The sequence below is a fragment of the Canis lupus genome, chromosome 9 (genome assembly GCF_011100685.1).
Source record: "Canis lupus familiaris isolate Mischka breed German Shepherd chromosome 9, alternate assembly UU_Cfam_GSD_1.0, whole genome shotgun sequence".
Classification (NCBI taxonomy): domain Eukaryota; kingdom Metazoa; phylum Chordata; class Mammalia; order Carnivora; family Canidae; genus Canis; species Canis lupus.
Window position 1 is genome coordinate 43,276,666 of NC_049230.1, and position 17,833 is coordinate 43,294,498.

Here is a 17,833-nt window from a genome sequence, read left to right on the forward strand (position 1 = left end):
GAACAGCAGGGACTCCATGGGAGAAGCCAGCACGAGTTCTTCGTTGCTACCTACTACCTGCTAGGCCCTCTGCCAGGCCATGCACCTCACCTTTCCCCCCACAGTGCACATGAGGAAACAACAGGATGCAGTCCCCATGTGACAGAAGGAGACCTGTTCTTAGTCAGAGGTGACACTCTGAGGATCTTGCAACCTCAAGTACTGCAGAGGTCAGTACTAGCATGTCAGACCCCTCCAGGGTCTAGCAGATGTGTAAGGGGCAAAGTGTGCCTCTATATCACCTGCTAGAAATCACACTCAAACACCACCAAGACAGATGCTACTTCTCTTCCTAAGGCTTTCCCCAGCCACGCTTCCCAGTACCTCTCTCAGCTAACACCTGCTGCCACCTGGGCTCGCTTCCTCTGGCCAATTAATCCTCTGGAAAGACAGAGCAGCAGTCACACCCTTCTACAGCTCACTATCCACAGAGCAAGAGCAAGAATGGCCACTTACTCCTTGCTTCTCCTCCCTTTCTGGAGGAGAGGCCTACAGGGGCAGCAGGAGTCAGAAGGATGTAGGCCTGGGCTGGCCAGTGGATTTATGAGAATATCCAGACACCGTGTTCCCCTACCCTATATAGCACACAAGTGAAGTGCAAGGAGCTGATGCCCTAAATTCAACTCCTGATAAGTTACTTCATAGCCTTGAAACCTTCGGCCACATACTTATCCTTAACCTCTCTGTAATCCGGTATCCTCACCTGTGAAATAAAGACTATACTGCCTGTTTCAGAGGGTTGTTGGGCAAATTAAATGAAAACAGGTGGAACAGTGCCTAACGTAGAGTGAATGCCAGCCACAATCCTCATCCTGGCTAGGACCTCTCAGGCCTGGCCCCCAAGGCATTCCTGTGCAACAGAATATTTATCAGATCAATTAAACACCACTTAGGGAGCATGCAGGTGCCGGACACCGTCCTGGGGGCGCCACACAGGATCCTGGACAAACACCCTACATTCTTCCTGACCCGAGTCCGGGTGAAGCCGCTGGGTCGAGCCCCACCAGGGAAGAATGTCATGCCCTCATTCAGAGAAACCTATGGCGGGAGATTAAAGCAGCGGAGTGGTGACTCGGGTCTGAGGAAATAGTTTCCCAACCAACCCAGAGCCAACAACTGAAAAAATAAGCTTTGCTGACACTATCCCCTGTATTTAACAGAACAGAAGCTGCTGCCAAACACCACGCAGGGCTCTGGGCTGGGCTCCCTGCAGCCCCCCCCAAAACTGCACAGCAGGAGGGGTGGGGAGACAGAAGACTCCACTCCCTCTCAGCGCCCATCTGGCCCAGGGGGCGCCTGCGGTGATGCCAGAGGCCTGGAGCACATCCGCACCCGCTGCCTGGCACTAAGGATGGAAGTGCCAGGCAAGCCCCCTCCCCAACTGGGTCTTGGGCCGCAGCCCCCACAGACCCAGGCTCCCCAACTTAGGCTACAGTGAGGAAAGCCCAGCAGCTCAGCATGGTGGGGTGGCGGGAGCACTGCTGGCAGGCAGACCGCGTGCTTGTGGTTTCTGGGAAACGCAGAGATCGGCAGCATTTTTAAAATACTTGTGTTCCCACCCACCACACACCCCCCTTCACCCCACTCCTCAACCCCCCCACCCCAGTCTGGGTGTTTGCATATCTGGTATTTTCCAGAACCATCTCAATGTAAATAAGAGATTAGAAGGGAGCAGAGGACAGGGTGGCCAGGGGCAGCAGGGTGGGCCACGGGGCCTCTGGCCAGGGCCAGAGGGGCCAGCGCAGGCCACCTCAAACCCAGGCCCTGCCCCCACACCAGGGCTCTGAGCCGTGCCTGCAAAAACAACCAATGACCATGACATGTACCCACACCCAGTTAGTTCAATGTGGCCTGGGCACCATGCCCACCACCCACGGGCTGGGTGGCCAGGGCACTCTGGGGCTGCGGTTCGTCTAGCAGCTCATGGGGAAGAAGGCAGAATGTGCCTCTGAGGGCAGAGAAGGGAGACCTAGTAGAATAGAAATGACCTAGTCCACCACTCTATGCTGCTGGTCCCATGTACCCCACTAATCCAGGATCAATAACTCCCAAAGACCTTTCAACCAACATTTCTCACACACTTGACACCTACCCACTGGCACCTCATTCATTACCAAAAGAACTCAGTTTGGGTTCTACTCTGAGCCCCCAAGCCAGAGCTCTCACATGGTGAGGCTCTGATGTCAGAAGTGCCTAAAGCTTTGGCACAAAATGAAATAAGAATTTTCTGTTTAAAACAAACAAACAGTTACGATAACTCTCTCGGGTCCCCTCACTCTTTGGGAGCTTTTTACCAACACTTTACTATTACCGCTCAATAAACTTTGCTTTGCTGCCCCCCAAAATGAAAACAAACAAACACCAAAAACCTCTCCAAGCATCATTTGGAGTAACATTAGGAACAGAGGGGGTTTAGAACACTGAGCCAGGCAGCACCCAGCAGCTCCAGCAACACCAGAAGCCCCAGGAAAAGCCCACTGCTTAGCAGCTGGCCTGCCAGACCTGAAACAGTACAGTCTTCTGTCTCTCCTTGGTACCCTGCTGGTCCCAGTTCTGGAAGGCCTTGGGGGCCTGGGGCAAGGTTGGTGAGGCTTGTACAGCTTCTGTCCAGGACTCAAGGGCTTCCTGGCATAGGGGCCCCTGCCCTTCTCCCAGATGTAGGCATCCCCACCCGCCAGTCTCCTTTCTCCCATCGGCAGTCCTGAGATGCTGGAAAGACCTAGGGGAGCACCCAGCACCCCAGTTTTTCCTTCAGATGGTTGTCTCTGACGACAGGGCTGCAGGGAAAGAGTCTGAACAAAAGCATCATGAGTTCCCACTGGAAAGAAAACTTTACCAGGAGCAAAGATGGGAAAGCACAAGGACGGGCTAATTAAGGAAGCAAACAAAATTACCTTCCCTGGATGGCTTGAGAGACTGGGCAGAGGGGAAGGTACTGATCTTCTTTATTTTTTTTAATATGTTTTTTTAAGATTTTATTTATTTATTCATGAGAGACACAGAGAGAGAGAGAGAGGGACAGAGACACAGGCAGAGGGAGAAGCAGGCTCCATGCAGGGAGCCTGATGTGGGACTCGATCCAGGGTCTTCAGGATCACACCCTGGGCTGCAGGCGGCGCTAAACCGCTGCGCCACCGGGGCTGCCCAGGTACTGATCTTTTTTTATTTTTTTTATTTTTTTTTATGTTATTTTTTTTATTTATCATAGTCACAGAGAGAGAGAGAGGCAGAGACACAGGCAGAGGGAGAAGCAGGCTCCATGCACTGGGAGCCCAATGTGGGATTCGATCCTGGGTCTCCAGGATCGCACCCTGGGCCAAAGGCAGGCGCCAAACCGCTGCGCCACCCAGGGATCCCGGTACTGATCTTCTTAAGCATTTACTACCTACCGAAATCTACGAAAGGTGGTTTACACAGAGGTGACAACCTCTTCAGGAACCTCATAGCCCTATAGGCTTTAAGTACAAACCCCAGGTCCAGAGGGAGAAGAAACTGTATCACAGATCTCTGGTAAGTGCCTGACAGCTGCAGACAGCCTAAGAAAATAGACCCCACTGGAAGGGGGTGGGTGCAATGTTTTAACCACTGCTACCTCGCCCCTCCCACCACAACTTCGAAAGCTCAGGGAAGCAGTGCTTTCTGGGTAGAGCTCCCATGCAGGCTAGTTCCTCTGACTCTTGATGGTAGGACAGCCACATTAGCCAGGGTTTAGCCAGGTGGGCTCTTCTGAGCTTAGAAACATCCTACACTACTGCTTCCTGCGATGGGCCCACTGAGGATACAAACAGAAGGGCCTGGCTCTCCTCTCTCCCAGGCCTCATCCTTCTCAGTTGGCCCTTGACTTTCCTACTTGGATTTATGGAGCAGGAGAAAGGGATTCTGATCCAACTGGGACTTAAGATCCTCATCTGTACCACTACCTCCTTTCATCTCACTAGACTCAGGGAATGCTTTGTCTTTTGACAGACAATGTAAGAGTAACTGATCCAAAACCAAATACCCCAAAATGCTCTCCCTGAGGAGCCAAGAAAGAACTTAGTGTCTTCCTCCAAACCTGGCATCCTACTTGGCTCTCCTCTTCTCCATCCCCCCAGCCAGTCAGTCACCAAGGCTACAGAGTCCCTTGGTTGCTCAAGTCTGAAATCTCTCTCCACCTCCACTGCTCTACCCAAGTGTGGGCCTCTGTTCCAGGATGACAACGGTCGGGCCCTCACTGTTTGCTCCATGGCTGCCCTTGCTACAGCCAAAAGCATTCTCCACAAGCAGCCAGAGAGATTTTCTAAAATCTTTTCCTATCACTCCCTGCTTCCTGACCTTTGGTGGAAGCTCGCATTCCTTAGGCTGGTTCACACGGGGCCTTCATGACCTGTCCCCTGCTTGCCTCTTCGGCCACTTCTCTCAGTACTCATTCCTCACGCACTGTGCCCCCAGCCTTATCCCCCAAATGCGTCATTCTCTCTCCAACCTCTAGGTCTTGGTATGAGTCTCTTACAGCCCTCCCCTTCCTCCTGCCTCCCCTGCATTCACATCCCACCCAGATGTCAGCTTTCCCTGTGATCACTCCCAGGACTGTACTGGAAGTCCCTCTGCTGTGCCTCTGGGACCCTGTACCGGCCCCTGTTGGGGAGCATCTCAAGCAGCACTATCATCATCTACTACTTGACCATCTCTTCTGCTAGACGATGAGTTCCTAGGGGCTGGGGTTATGTGCTACTCACTGCTGGATCCCAGGATCTAGCACACAGCTTGTGCTCAGCAGATATCCGTTTAATGAGTGGAGTGGAAGAACAGATGGTGGAAGAAGAGCTGCTTCTCCCAGGCCTGCTGAGTGACTTCTATTGGGCTCCATGTCTGTCCTACTACTGTGGCTCACCCCTACTCCCAATGGAACCTTACTAGCAGCTACAAGGACATGTGGAGGTGTGAGCCAAGCATTCTGGACACACATCATGTGAGAAGGAAACCTGAGGGGCTGTCTCTCCCTGGGGCCTTCTCAACAGGCCAAGGAGAGGAGCCACGAGGCCTGGTCTCCATCTGTGTGCAGAAAGAGAACAGATGGCTAGCCAGTTCCCTCAGAGCTCCCTGGGGACAGGCAATGTGTGGACACAGTTGATGGATGACCTGATGGGCAGGGTGGCCGCCAGGAGCTGTCCTCGTGGGGCCAGAGTTGTCAGGGTGCCCCACCCAGAAGCCTTGAGGAAGTGGGAAGACTCTTCTTGGCATGGAACTGGGCTTAGAACTGCTGCCAAGAAGAGAAGCCAGAGTGGGAGGAAGAGGAGGATAGAGAGGATGAAAGCTGCAGTAGAGGCCGCAGCACTCCCACACCAGCTCCGGGTCTGTCCCAGGAGGTCAGGATGCTGGGCTCCCTCTGTTCCTCTCTGCTGTGGCCTGAGTTCCTGCCACCTGCCAGAGAAGAAAAGATGTGGGGCTTCCTCAGCCCTATGCGTCTCACTGCTCTCTCAGATGGCTCTTGGAAACTCATGAGGTTGGAGCTTGCTATATGTCCCCTGCCAGATCCCCCAGGCATCAGCCTGGGGAAGAAGTCCTCTGGGCACCATGGGGCTTGGCCCAGGGGGACTGGGGCAAGCCAGCATTTCAGGGATACCAGCTCTCGCTGTAATATGGAATCTACTGGGGCCTCTAAAGCTGAACCATTCATATCCCCAGGGATGGAGGAGCAGCAGCTCGTTGGAAAGGGAGAGTGGCTGAGAAATATGAGATGCCAGGATGATTCCTAGACTATAGAGAAAATGAAAAAGCATCTGGGATGTCAGGCCCAGGGCCCCACAAAGGTCTGTGCTGTGGTTCAGCGGGGGAGCTGGCAACAGTCCCCCAGGGGATTCATTCTTTAAGAACAAAATTCCATCTGTTAAAAATGTTAGCCTGGGAGTACACAGACATGGCAACATAGTATGGGCTTTGATTCTAAGATAAAGACTGCTCCTTCTACCCTGTGGTTCCCTGAGCTCAGTCTAGTTTGGTGACTGACACACAGTAGGTGTTCTATGAGAGTTTCTGGAATAAATGAGTCCTGGTCTTCCCTGGATTTCACAATAGGCTCCCTCCGACTCACTACCCTTCCTGACTAGCAAAACTGCTTGACTTCCACTGGGCCCAAAGTAAAGGAAGGTCTGGAACCCACCTCTGGTACTTCCTGCCAGACTTTGACCCTGCCGCTCCCAGGCTCTCCAGGCCCTACATGCTGCTAGGCTGAGCCATCTGAGCATCTACTTCCCCTCCCCGGGAGAAAGCCAGCACCAGGACTCTGCCTGCTTCCTTAGCATTTCCTCCCACTTCTGACTTTGATACATCTGGCCAGTCACTTAGTGCTGAAAGGTCCTGGCCAGGCTGTGCAGTGGTCTCACTGCAGGGACCAGATGAGCAATCCTAAAACCCACAGTTGGGAAACAGGGATGGCCAGAAGCCAACATGTTCTTCATGTTCTGTCTCCAGGTGGAATATTCTAAACTGATATGTTGTAGCCACCCTATCCAAAGACCCCAGGGTTAGAGATCACTGTTCCCCTGGAGACCCTCTCATACACATCATCGAAATCTTTTCTGCTCCTATATCATCCCTTCCACAGCTGTTTTGTGACAGCAGGATAACAGCTGGGGTCTCAGGGATAGTCAGATCATACTATTTCTGCAGGCTTGATAACTGTTATGTTTCCAGAGTGTTTTCTTCCAGGAGAGGTAGTGAAGACTCTTAGAGCCCAGGTGATCTTTATAAATCAGGTCCAGTCACTCCCCTGCTTCAAACCCTACAATGGTCCCATTTCACTGGGACAAAATCTCAACTCCTATTATGACTTACAAGGTCCTCCATGATCTGGCTCCTGCTTATCTCTGCAATCTTACCTCCTATTCAAGTCCTCATTCAAGTGCAAGAGGAGACCTGAAGTCATCTTACTCCAGAGCTAGCAAAAACAGTTGCACATCCCAGATATTCCGTGACACCCTTGCCTTGAAATAATTCATCTTTTTCTTTTAAGTCTAATGGCTAAAAAACATGGAAATCCTATATTTTAGTCCAGATACCAGGCTGGACTAGTAGTCCAGACTGTCTCTCATCTGAAGTGGCACGTGTTTAGCCTCCATGCCCCAATTTAGAGCTCAGGAAACATGGTGCCCAGACCCTTAACCCTTGTACCCTGAAGCTTATGTCACCAAGGACCACCCCATACTAAGGTCGCTACTCCTCACAGGTCAGGTAAACCATCCTTGGGGCCAAGGAATGGCATGACTTCACCATTCCTGGCTACCCCAGTCATCCCCCCAAGCACAAATCCCAACCTCTGCTCCTCCCCACCTCCCAGGGGGATATACTCACATTGGCCAGCTCCCTGCGGGGTCCTTCACCACTCCGCAGCCAGCTCCGGCTCAGCTCGCTGAGCTCTGGAATGGGTTGCACCTTGAGCCGCACGCTGTCCCCAGACTGCCGGATCATCTCCACGATCTCATCCCTGGACTTGCTCTCCACGTTGTGCCCATTAATCTCCACCAGACGATCACCCGGCACCAACCCCAGGGCCAGGTCCTTGGTGCCCGCGCCTGGCTCAGCAAAGTGTACCACCCTTCGGTAGACCTGGCCCTCGGGGCCCCGATCCAGCATGGTGGTGCGTCGCAGGGAGAAGCCAAAGTCACCAGTGGGCCTCCTTTGCAGCTCCAGCTCCCGGAGGGCAGGTGGTGGCAGGTGTGCCACGGGGGGCAAGCGCAGGTCAGCAGGGAACCTCTTAGTCACAAGCTCAGGGCCTCGGGACCGGGGTCCAGGCCTCGGGATGCCTGAACCAGGATGCTGTGCCAGCTGTCCCTCCAGAGTCCTCACCTCCACCTGTGGGGAGGGGGCTGCAGAGTGCTCAGAAGGGGTGGAGGTTTCAGAGGCGCTCTCATCCCGGCTCCGCTGGGAGAAAGAGAAGCGTTTGACAATCATCTGGGAGTTCTGCTTGGCCAGGGAGCCAAACTTGGCGGCCCGCTGCAGCACGGAGCCGCGGAAGCTGCCCTCCTCACCCTTGAGGTCATCGCTGGAGCTGGCGGTACTCAGGTGGCCCGAGTCCAGGATGACGCTGCCCCTGTTGCTGTCGGAGTCAATGTCAGTCAGGTGCAGGTCGGAGCTGCTGGCCACCTTGATGGGGATGGGGTTGGAGATTTCCAGGCGTGTCTTGGATTCGCGCTTTGAGGAGCGGTTCAGATTGAAGAAGCCGCGCCGCAGGCTCATCTCCTCCAGACTCCGCAGCTCCGCTGCCGACATCCGCTCCTTCTTCTCCTTCTTCTCCTTCTTCTCTTTCCGCCCACCATCTTTGTCCTTGTCTTTCTTCATGAGGTTAAACATGGTGGGGTACTGCTTGGGCAGGGGGCAGCACCCCCAGGGGATCACAGGTGCTTAGTACAGGGCCCTTGCGCCCCACCTTGCTGCTGCGAACAAAAACAAGAGACAGAGAAAGGATTATTCGAGCAGAGCCTCTTCCTGGGTCTCCCATCCAGACAAGGCCAACTAATGAGCACAGCTCCCCTTTCCCAAGAGCAAGCTCAGTATGTGCCAGGTGCTCTGCTTTATACAATACCGTCTCTGTGAAGTTAATCCTCGTCACACTGCTATGGGAAGTCTGTGATCACCCCATTTGACAAAGAAGGAAGCTTGAGGTTTAGAGAAGGTTGTAAAAGTCTGTAATGGCCTTTCACCATGATAAGGTGCTTAGTTAGCGGTGGTGTCTAGGAGACCTGCCCTCCTGGCAGGAGGGTGCCATCAAAGCAACCTTGTACCCGACGTCAGATTGAAACACAAAGCTGGGACGCCTGGGTGGCTCAGTGGTTGAGCGTCTGTCTGCCTTTGGCTCGGGGAGTGATCCCGGAGTCCTGGGATCGAGTCCCACATCGGGCTCCCTGCATGGAGCCTGCTTCTCCCTCTGCCTGTGTCTCTGCCCCTCTCTCTGTGTGTGTGTCTCTCTCATGAATAAATAAATAAAATATTTTTAAAAAAAGAAGATTCAAACACAAAGGAAAAAGGAAAGAGACTTCACATACCATCACCTCCCCAGAGCCAATATCGCCTTAAAGCAGCAGTCATCACATGCAGTTTGGCTCTTTGCTCAGCCTGCTGCCCCCCAGAATCAGCCTTAGCTCCTGCCTGACAGAAGACCTCGAAGAACCAACACTTTTTTCACGAGTTCCACTTGCCAGGCACTTGACACACACTCTCATTTGAGCCTCACATCATCCCTGCAACATAGGTATCATTATCTCTCCTTTATAAATGAGAAAATGGGGCTCAGAAAATTAAGTATAGGGATGCCTGGGTGGCTCAGCAGTTGAGCATTTGCCTTCAGGGAGTGATCCTAGAGTCCTGGGATCGAGTGCCGCATTGGGCTCCCTGCATGGAGCCTGCTTCTCCCTCTGCCTGTGTCTTGGCCTCTCTCTCTGTGTCTCTCATGAATAAATAAATAAAATCTTAAGAAAAAAATTAAGTATATGATAGTTGTCACACAGCAAGTCAGCAGCAAATCCTGTTTTCTTTCTGGGGCCTTGGCGCCCTGAGTGAAGCAGGGAAGGAAGGGGAAGTTCCAGACTGAACCGATCCTGAGAAACTCACATCCCTTCTCCACCCCACCCCCCCAGACCAACAACTAAATATAGCCCCGGGAAGAAAGTTGTGGCAGCCTGAGAGAAAATCTGGCTCCAGGGCACAGGGCACGTGCGCCTGCAGTGCCAGCCTACTCCTACCCCTGCGCACACCTGACTGGGGACAGGACCGAGAAAGACCTGGTGGGGGTGGAGTTGCAAGCCAGGAAACAAGTTCTAACCAGCAGGGAACAAAGAGTGGAAGTAGGCCATACCACCTAATTAGAAATTAAATGCAATTTTTTCTCTCTCCATGAAGGCCTCCCGCTCTGAGTTTGAGACACAGGACCTATAAGCTCACTTCCAGCAATGACCTTTTGCAAAGCCCTGGAGAGGCCTTTCCTATCTGTGTCCCACCACCGCCACAACAAAGGATGGCCCTCCAGGTTCCCCAACCTACTGAGATGGACCCCTAGCCCCTGTACAAATGCCGAGGAAGACGTCAAGGCCAGGAATTCCCAAAGGTCCTGGTGGCACTGTCTATTGCCTCCTCCCCACCCAGCACCCTGACCCATGTGGTTCCTGAGAGATCAATGTATCCGTCCCAGAGCAGTGCTCATCACAGAAATACAATTCAAGTCATAGGTGTGATTTAGAATTTTCTAGCAGCCACACTAAAAAAGGTAAAAAGAAACAGGTGAAATTAATGATAAATCTACATGAAAAACATTGAGACTATTTTACATTCTCTTTTCCATATTAAGTCTTCAAAATCCAGTGTGAATTTTATACTTACAGCACATCTTAATTCAGGCTAACTTAATCCAGGCGAATTTTAAGTATTCAACAGCTACTGGCTATTGAACTGGGCAGTACAATTCTAGAGAAATCTTTAATTGTAGAGCATATCCAAAGAGGTGGGGAATCTGACCCAGTTACTAGCTCCCTGTGGACCTAACAAGCACCCCTTTCCCCCTCTGATCTATTTCTACTTAGTAAAACAAAGTTCCCTCTGAACTTTTTGGTTCGAAATGCTCCATGCACAGTGCCTGGGAGTAGGAAGACAGGGCATATAGAGCCCAAGAAGTGCAAAGCCAGGGGCAGCCTTGTCCAGCTGAGTCTGGACTGATTTGGGATGGGGGGAATACCTGGCAGCAGGCATCCTATCTTCAGGGCTCTATTTTGACATGGGGAGTCTCTCTCTCTCCCCTCCTAAGCATTGATGGGGTATGGCACAGACCTACCACATATTAGGACGTGGGATATTTGGTTGGTCATCACCCACCCTATCCCTCACCCGTCACTACCTGTACCATTTTAAAAGGTTGATTTAGGGGCACCTGGGTGGCTCAGTCAGTTAAGCATCTGACTCTTGATTTTGGCTCAGGTCATGATCTCAGGGTTGTGAGATAGAGCCCTGCATCAGGATCCGGGCTCCAGGCTCGGCATGGAGTCTGCTTAAGATTCTCTCCCTCCCCCTCTCCCCATCCTGCCCCATGCTCCCACTCTCTTAAAAAAAAAAAAAAAAAAGGCTGATTTAGAAGATGGCTCCAAAGGTGTGGGAAATGAAGAAAAAAACCTATCTTGGGGACCAGAAAGGGACAAAGGAGTTTCTTGGCCTCAGCCTCAGCCCAACTGCAAGAACCCAACTGCCTACCACACCATCCTACCAAGACACCTCTTTTGGTCTTCAATTCTTACTCTGCAATCCTTACCTTATCCTGGCTCCTTGCTGGGGGCTAGCCATCTGAGCAGTGTCAACGGAAAACAGGCCCCAGAATTCTAGAATCTTTGGGCTGGAAAGGTCCCTGAGAAGTAAGTTCGTGGAAATCCCTGTCTTGGCAAAAGCTTGCCCCTCACTGCGACAGGCAGGAACCACACAGTCACTGCTACAGCAGCAGCACGAGTTGGGTAGCGTGGCTGGGAAGATTAGCAGGTCTGCTATCTAGGCCTGGATCTGCCAATAAATTGCTAGGGGACCTTGAGCCTGTCACTTTGCTCAAGGTTGGACTAGATGATCTAGGTTTCTTCTAGTTCAAAAATTCCAAATATCTAAGTCTCTTGTGGACACAGGTTACTTATTAACTTTCTGCCGAAGCTGTCCCTCTCATCCCAACCCTGGAGCCTTTGGAGGCTGAGTCCATTTCAGCCCTCCCCTCACCATCCCTGTCCTGCCAGTTATGCACACAGCTCACAAGGCACCCCTTCCCCACCATCATCCCTACAATTGCCTGGCTGTGGCTTGGGTTCTCTCCCATACCACCTGCCTGGAGCCACCTGCAACCTCCCTGTCCAGGGCCAGACCCACAGCACAGATGTCTCTGCTCCTCAGAACCCACTCTGCCAGCCACCTGGGCTGTCACCTTCCTATAGACCTTGGACTTTGCAGCATCTTCTGTCCTCAGGTCCAAAGTCTCCAGCAGCAATGACATCAGCACCTTCCCACTCTTCATTTTGGGCTGCACTTTCTATCCACCTCTCCTTCATCTCTTACCCTCCCCAGCAAAGGTTAACTTCCAGTTTTCTGACCTCCTGCTCTGCCTTTCTCCCCTCACCATATTCCAGGAAGCCTTCCCTAATTTTACATGGAGGAAAGGTATGTATATAAATTAGGGTATGTACCTACATCATCTTGACCCTGCTGCTCCCCAAATCAAAGTGAAGTACAATCAACTTAGTCAACTCAGCTGCCTTATTACTTAAAGATGGAGAGCATCTTGACGGCAAGGACCATTTGACTCATATATGCATCTATCTGTTCATCTATAGGAGAAATGATATACATATCCATACAATGGACTATGACTCAGCAATAAAAAGGAAGCAACTACTGATAGACACAACAGGAATGAATCTCAAAAACATTATGTCAAGTGACAGCAAAAGAAGGATTTGACAAAAAGAGTACAAGCTGGGGACACCTGAGGTGGCTCAGTAATTGAGCATCTGCCTTTGACTCAGGTTGTGATCCTGGAGTCCTGGGATTGAGTCCCAAGTCAGGCTCCAGGCTGCTTTTCCCTCTGCCTATGTCTCTATCTCTCTCTGTATCTCTCTCATGAATAAATAAATAAAATCTTAAAAAAAAAAAAAAGAGTACATACTGGTATGGTATTATTTATATGAAGTTCTAGTACAGATGGTCCCTGACTTACAATGGTTCGACTTATAATTTTTTTTTAATTTATTTATTCATAGAAACAGAGAGAGAGAGAGAGAGGCAGAGACACAGGCAGAGGGAGAAGCAGGCTCCATGCAGGGAGCCCGACTTGGGACTCGATCCAGGGTCTCCAGGATCACGCCCGTGGCTGCAGGTGGCGCTAAACCGCTGCACCACCGGGGCTGTCCAAGACTTATAATTTTTTTAAAAGATTTTATTTATTTATTCATGACAGAGAGAGAGAGAGAGAGAGGCAGAGACACAGGCAGAGGGAGAAGCAGGCTCCATGCAGGAAGCCTGACATGGGACTTGATCCCAGGTCTCCAGAACCACACCCCGGGGTTAAGGGAGCACTAAAACACTGGGCCATCGGGGCTGCCCTAGACTTATAATTTTTTTACTTTATGATATGCATATGTGAAAGCGATTTGCATTCAGTAAAAATCACACTTCATATTTTGACTTTGGATCTTTTCCTGACCTAGTGATATGCAGTAGGAGACTCTCATGATGCTGAGCAGTGACAGCAAGACGCAGCTCCCAGTCAGCCACACATTCACAAGGATAAACAACTGATACTTACAGTCATTCTGTACCCATGCTGTACCATTCTTTCACTTTCAGAACAGTGTGCAATCAATTACATGAGATATTCAACATTTGACCATAAAATAGGCTTTGTGCTAGATGATTTTGCCAACCGTAGGCTCATATTAGTTTTCTGAGCTCATATTAGTTTTCTGAACACGTTCTGAGCCATTGGCGAGGCTAGCCTATGATGTTTGGTAGGTCAGGTGTATAAAGTGTATTTTCGACCTACGATATTTTCAAGTTACGATGGGTTTATCAGGAAGGAGGCAAACTCACGGTAAGTCAAGGAAGACGTATATAGACAAAGCTAACCTATGGTGGAAAAAACCCAGAATAGTGATTACTTCTGGAAGGTGGGGATGGGAGTAGGGACAGGAATTGCCTGAAAAAGGGCATGAGGGAACTTTCTGGAGTGATGTTCATGTTACATTATCTTGATAGGGATTTGGGGTGACAGGTGTTTACATTTGTTAACAGTTATCAAATAGTGCACATGAGATTTGTGTATTTCATTATGTGAAATATTCACTCAAAAGAAAAAAGAACTCTAAACAAATACTCAAGTCTAGTTAATAATATGTGTACTACAGTATTTGGGGCAAGATACGCTGATGTCTGGGTGGTTCAGTTGGTTAAGAGTCCAACTCCTGATTTTGGCTCAGGTCATGATCTCGGGTTCATGAGATAGAGCCTCGTGTCCACACCAAGTATGAAGCCTACTTGATATTCTCTCTCTCCCTCTGCCTCTCCCCTCCTCTCAAACATAATTAATTAATTAATTAATTAATTAATTAATTTAAGATAAGTGAAACTAATGGAAGAGCTTAGGCTTTAGATGTCAGGTAGAAAACTTAGGACCATACCCAAGGTAATAACTATGCAATCTTGGGAAAGCCACTTCATGCCTCTGTGCCTCTGTTTTCCCATTGGTAAAATGGGGATAATAGCACCTAACACATATGGCATGGGGACTAAATGAAATTGGTATATAAGCCCAGAGTAGGTGTAGCCCAGACACCTAGCCCAGAGTAGGCCCTCAAAAACGGTAGCCAATCAGAGGCACATTCTTATCATCGAAATGGGATGGGAGACAGCATAATAAGGTTTACAGTGTGTACCTCAGCCCAAGTGTGACTAAAATAAATACAAACATAAAATCTTAACGCTGGACAAAACCTTTGTATATGGAAAGTAAAGCCCAAAGAAGTGAAGGCAATCCTGTGAGCACATGGCCAGGACAGATCACACTGGCTCAAGTCCAGAGGCCCCATGTAGCTACTGCCAAGACTAAGCACAGGCAATTCATAGCTGCAGAAATATGAATGGCTAACAAACACGAATAGGTATTCAGCCACAGACATATGGAAGAAAACAGAGGTATACTGTTGTTCACCTAGCAGTTTAGTAAAAACCACCATTATTAATAACATCAATCAAATAGAAGAAGATAGGAAGCAAGATATCTCATATGTGTTGCTGAGAGTATAAATTAGTGTAAGGAGGGAAAGTCGGTGGTATCTATGAAAATATTTAAATGTACATATTCTTAGACTGGGCAGTTCCACATACAGGACCTCTACTGATATGTTCACACAATAAACATGGCTAATCTTTGCATCACTGTTTGTGATTGCAAAATTCTATCAATATAAAGGTCTGTCACCAGGGGAATAGCTAAATTATAGAACTGGGCAGTTATCAAAAAGAATGGAGATTTGTATATACTGACTTGGAAAGAATCAATACTATATTGTTAAGCAAAAAATATCAAGTTGCCAGATAATATATAATTCTTATAATTATATATTTTTAAAACTGTTTATGTGTACATATGTAGCCATGCACATTATGTATGCACAATATTTGCATAATGTATAGAAAGATGTATGCTCTGGGGAAGAGACAGGGATTTTAGAAGAATCAAAATAGATTTGTGTTTCATCTATATTGTTCTAATTTTTTACAATGAGACTATTTAGCTGGTGGAGGGGTGTGTGTGTGTGCGTGTGTGTGTTTATCTAGGCATAGGGGCTTTAGATAGTGGGGTTATGTATAATATTTCTCCTACTCTTCTATATGCTCTTTATTTTCTACAGAAAAAAATGTCAATATTTATATTAAATTATATCTATGTAACATAATGTTATATGTAAACATATAGTATATAGATATATAATATATAAATATACCATATCACATGCTATATATGAATATATATAAAATATATATAACAAGCTTTTAAAGCTCCATTACAAAATTTTATCTGTAGTTTTCTCCGTGGAGTTGGGGCAAACAGGAGTAATAAGACTTTAGCTTTTTACCTAATAGACTTCCTGGGGATTAAAGCTTTTCTCAGAATATGCTACTTTTGTGATTTTAAATATTAAAAAGAAAGAAAAAGAAAGACTTGACAATCCATTTGGCATTAAGGCTGTAAACCAAGTGTGCAATGGTAAGTTCAAGGCTTGCCATCTCATGCCTCGGAAAAGTTTCAGTGACTTGGGGGACTTGGTTAAAATAGATCTTACTAGTGTCTTGTGTCTTTAAGTGGGGACAGATTTAAATGGGTCACCCTGCAGCTGGCAAAGCAGAAACCCCAGGAAATGGAAACTATAACATTAGACTCCCAAGACAAGCGCCCAGACTTGCCTGCTGTGGGTGGATACTTAAAAGGGTCAGTCTCCCCCCACCCCACTCCCAGACCTCACTCATAAATAAATACAAAGGAAATACTTTCCCAAGAGAGCCGGCCTCTCTCCCTTGGCCTCTGACCTCCCTAAGCGGCCGTTTCCTACAGCCCAGGGGCCTTTGTCCCGTGCAGCCTGCACCGGGGACTGCAAGAGCGACCCGGAGGGGCACGCCTGGCACCTGGCCCAGCCGGCGGAGTGGCGCAAGGTGACGCTGGTCGCCCCCGAGCCTCTCCCTGGCCGGTCCTGCTAAGAGCTCCGCAGTATCCCGTGACTCACTGCCAGGTCACACGGAGCTTATCTGGCTCCAGGTGCGCTCCCTCCGCTCCCTCCGACTGCACGCTTCTCACATGACATCAGCCCGCCGGCTCCCGCTCCCTCGGAACCGGCCCCGAGCACTTGCAGGCGCGGCCGCAGCCCCGAGGCACCTCCCGCCGCAATACTGTCTCCCCAGGAACGCAGCGATCCCGCAGGCCCCGGGAGGCCCCGGGGGGAACGACAGCGGCAGAGGGGCCAACAGCGCGGCCCGGTCCCCGGCCGGTCCCCGGCCGGTCTCCGCTGCTCTTCCAGGTGCACCTCCGCGGCTCCCAGGCGGGGTTTGCCACAGCCGCTGTCCGCTAAACTCAGCTAACACTACCCGCCCCTCCCCTTCTGTGTGACCTTGAGCAAGTCCTGTCCCCTCTCTAGGCCTCAGCTATTCCAACTATAAAACCTCCGTGGGCCTGAGAGTTCAGATTTGGCCCCAAGCCCTCGCCTTTGCTGGAGAGGTATTCTGCTCAACTATAAATTGCTAGTTCTAATCCTGCTCTGCCTCTGACTCATTGTGCGACCTTGAGCCCATCATCTAACATCTCTGAATATCAGAGAATAATAAAAAATAATCCCTTGTAAGTGAGGGTAAAGTACCTGGCGGAGAAAAAGGGCCCTGGGTCCTGTAAAATCCTCAGTCCACAGTTTAAACTGCTGCCTGACCATAAGCTCTTTGAACCATCAAGGGAATATGGATAATTTACAAGCCACACAGTTCCCATCTCAAGGAAAGTCGAGGTGGGGGGAGGAGTGGAGGCTTTCCAGTTCTCTGCCCTGCCCCTCCCAATCTATCTCCAGACCCCACTCTTTAATTCAGGCTACAAAGGGTAATGGGGGGGTTAGGCACAATGAGTACATCTTAAGGCACCCCAGGAGCCAGACCCAAAGGAGAACTTCAAAGCTCCATCAAGCCCCAGCCTCCATCCTGGGGGAACCTGTTAATCACAGCATAGGGTGGGCTGGGCCTTTAAACTGAGCCCTGAGCCTTTAAACTACACCAGGCCAGAGCCCCCCAGCTTTACCCACCACACTCAGGAGTGGCCTGGGACAAGGCCTGGGGCCCAGAGCCACCAACAGGACCCAGCTCACATGGATGATCTAGTTCCAGTCTGTGGCATCCACTTCAGGTCAGGAGTGTCCGGCTGGAGACAGACCTCTGGTTTGAAGGAACAAGAACAGCTCTGCTGCTCTGGAGACCTGTGACACACCAAGTGTGGATCAAGGTTTCCTGAGTTCCAGCAACTCCCTGCTCCACCCGAGTAGGGTGGATTCTCCCTTTCACATTAGCCCCAGTTGGGCCCCACCCAGTCCACTTTCAAGCACCTGCCTCTGGGGGACCCTGGAGACTTCTGCCCAATTTCTGAAGACACATGCACCCCTTGATGAGCACCCCCAAGCTAGGCCAGTGAAGGAGGCTCTAGGCAACAAACTGGCTGCCCAGACTGCCAGGAGTGCAGCTGAGGGACCAGGCAGGAGTTAGGAAGGGCACAATT

General features: G+C 50.0%; 1 protein-coding gene across 32 annotated transcripts in view; it reads right to left on the bottom strand.

Annotated features, from left to right (window-relative positions):
• The window catches only part of MYO18A (myosin XVIIIA), a 98,770-nt gene that overhangs the window by 78,752 nt on the left and 2,185 nt on the right, over nucleotides 1-17,833 (bottom strand). For 24 of the 32 annotated variants that reach the window (XM_038548333.1, XM_038548330.1, XM_038548332.1 and 21 more), the window contains exon 2: nucleotides 7,372-8,453. In XM_038548333.1, coding sequence (XP_038404261.1) covers nucleotides 7,372-8,370 — 999 coding nt within the window. In that variant the 5' untranslated portion in view covers nucleotides 8,371-8,453. Of the gene's footprint in view, nucleotides 1-7,371; nucleotides 8,454-17,366; nucleotides 17,538-17,833 lie in introns of those variants that run through there. The other 8 variants (XM_038548338.1, XM_038548336.1, XM_038548337.1 and 5 more) reach the window with 5 other exon arrangements.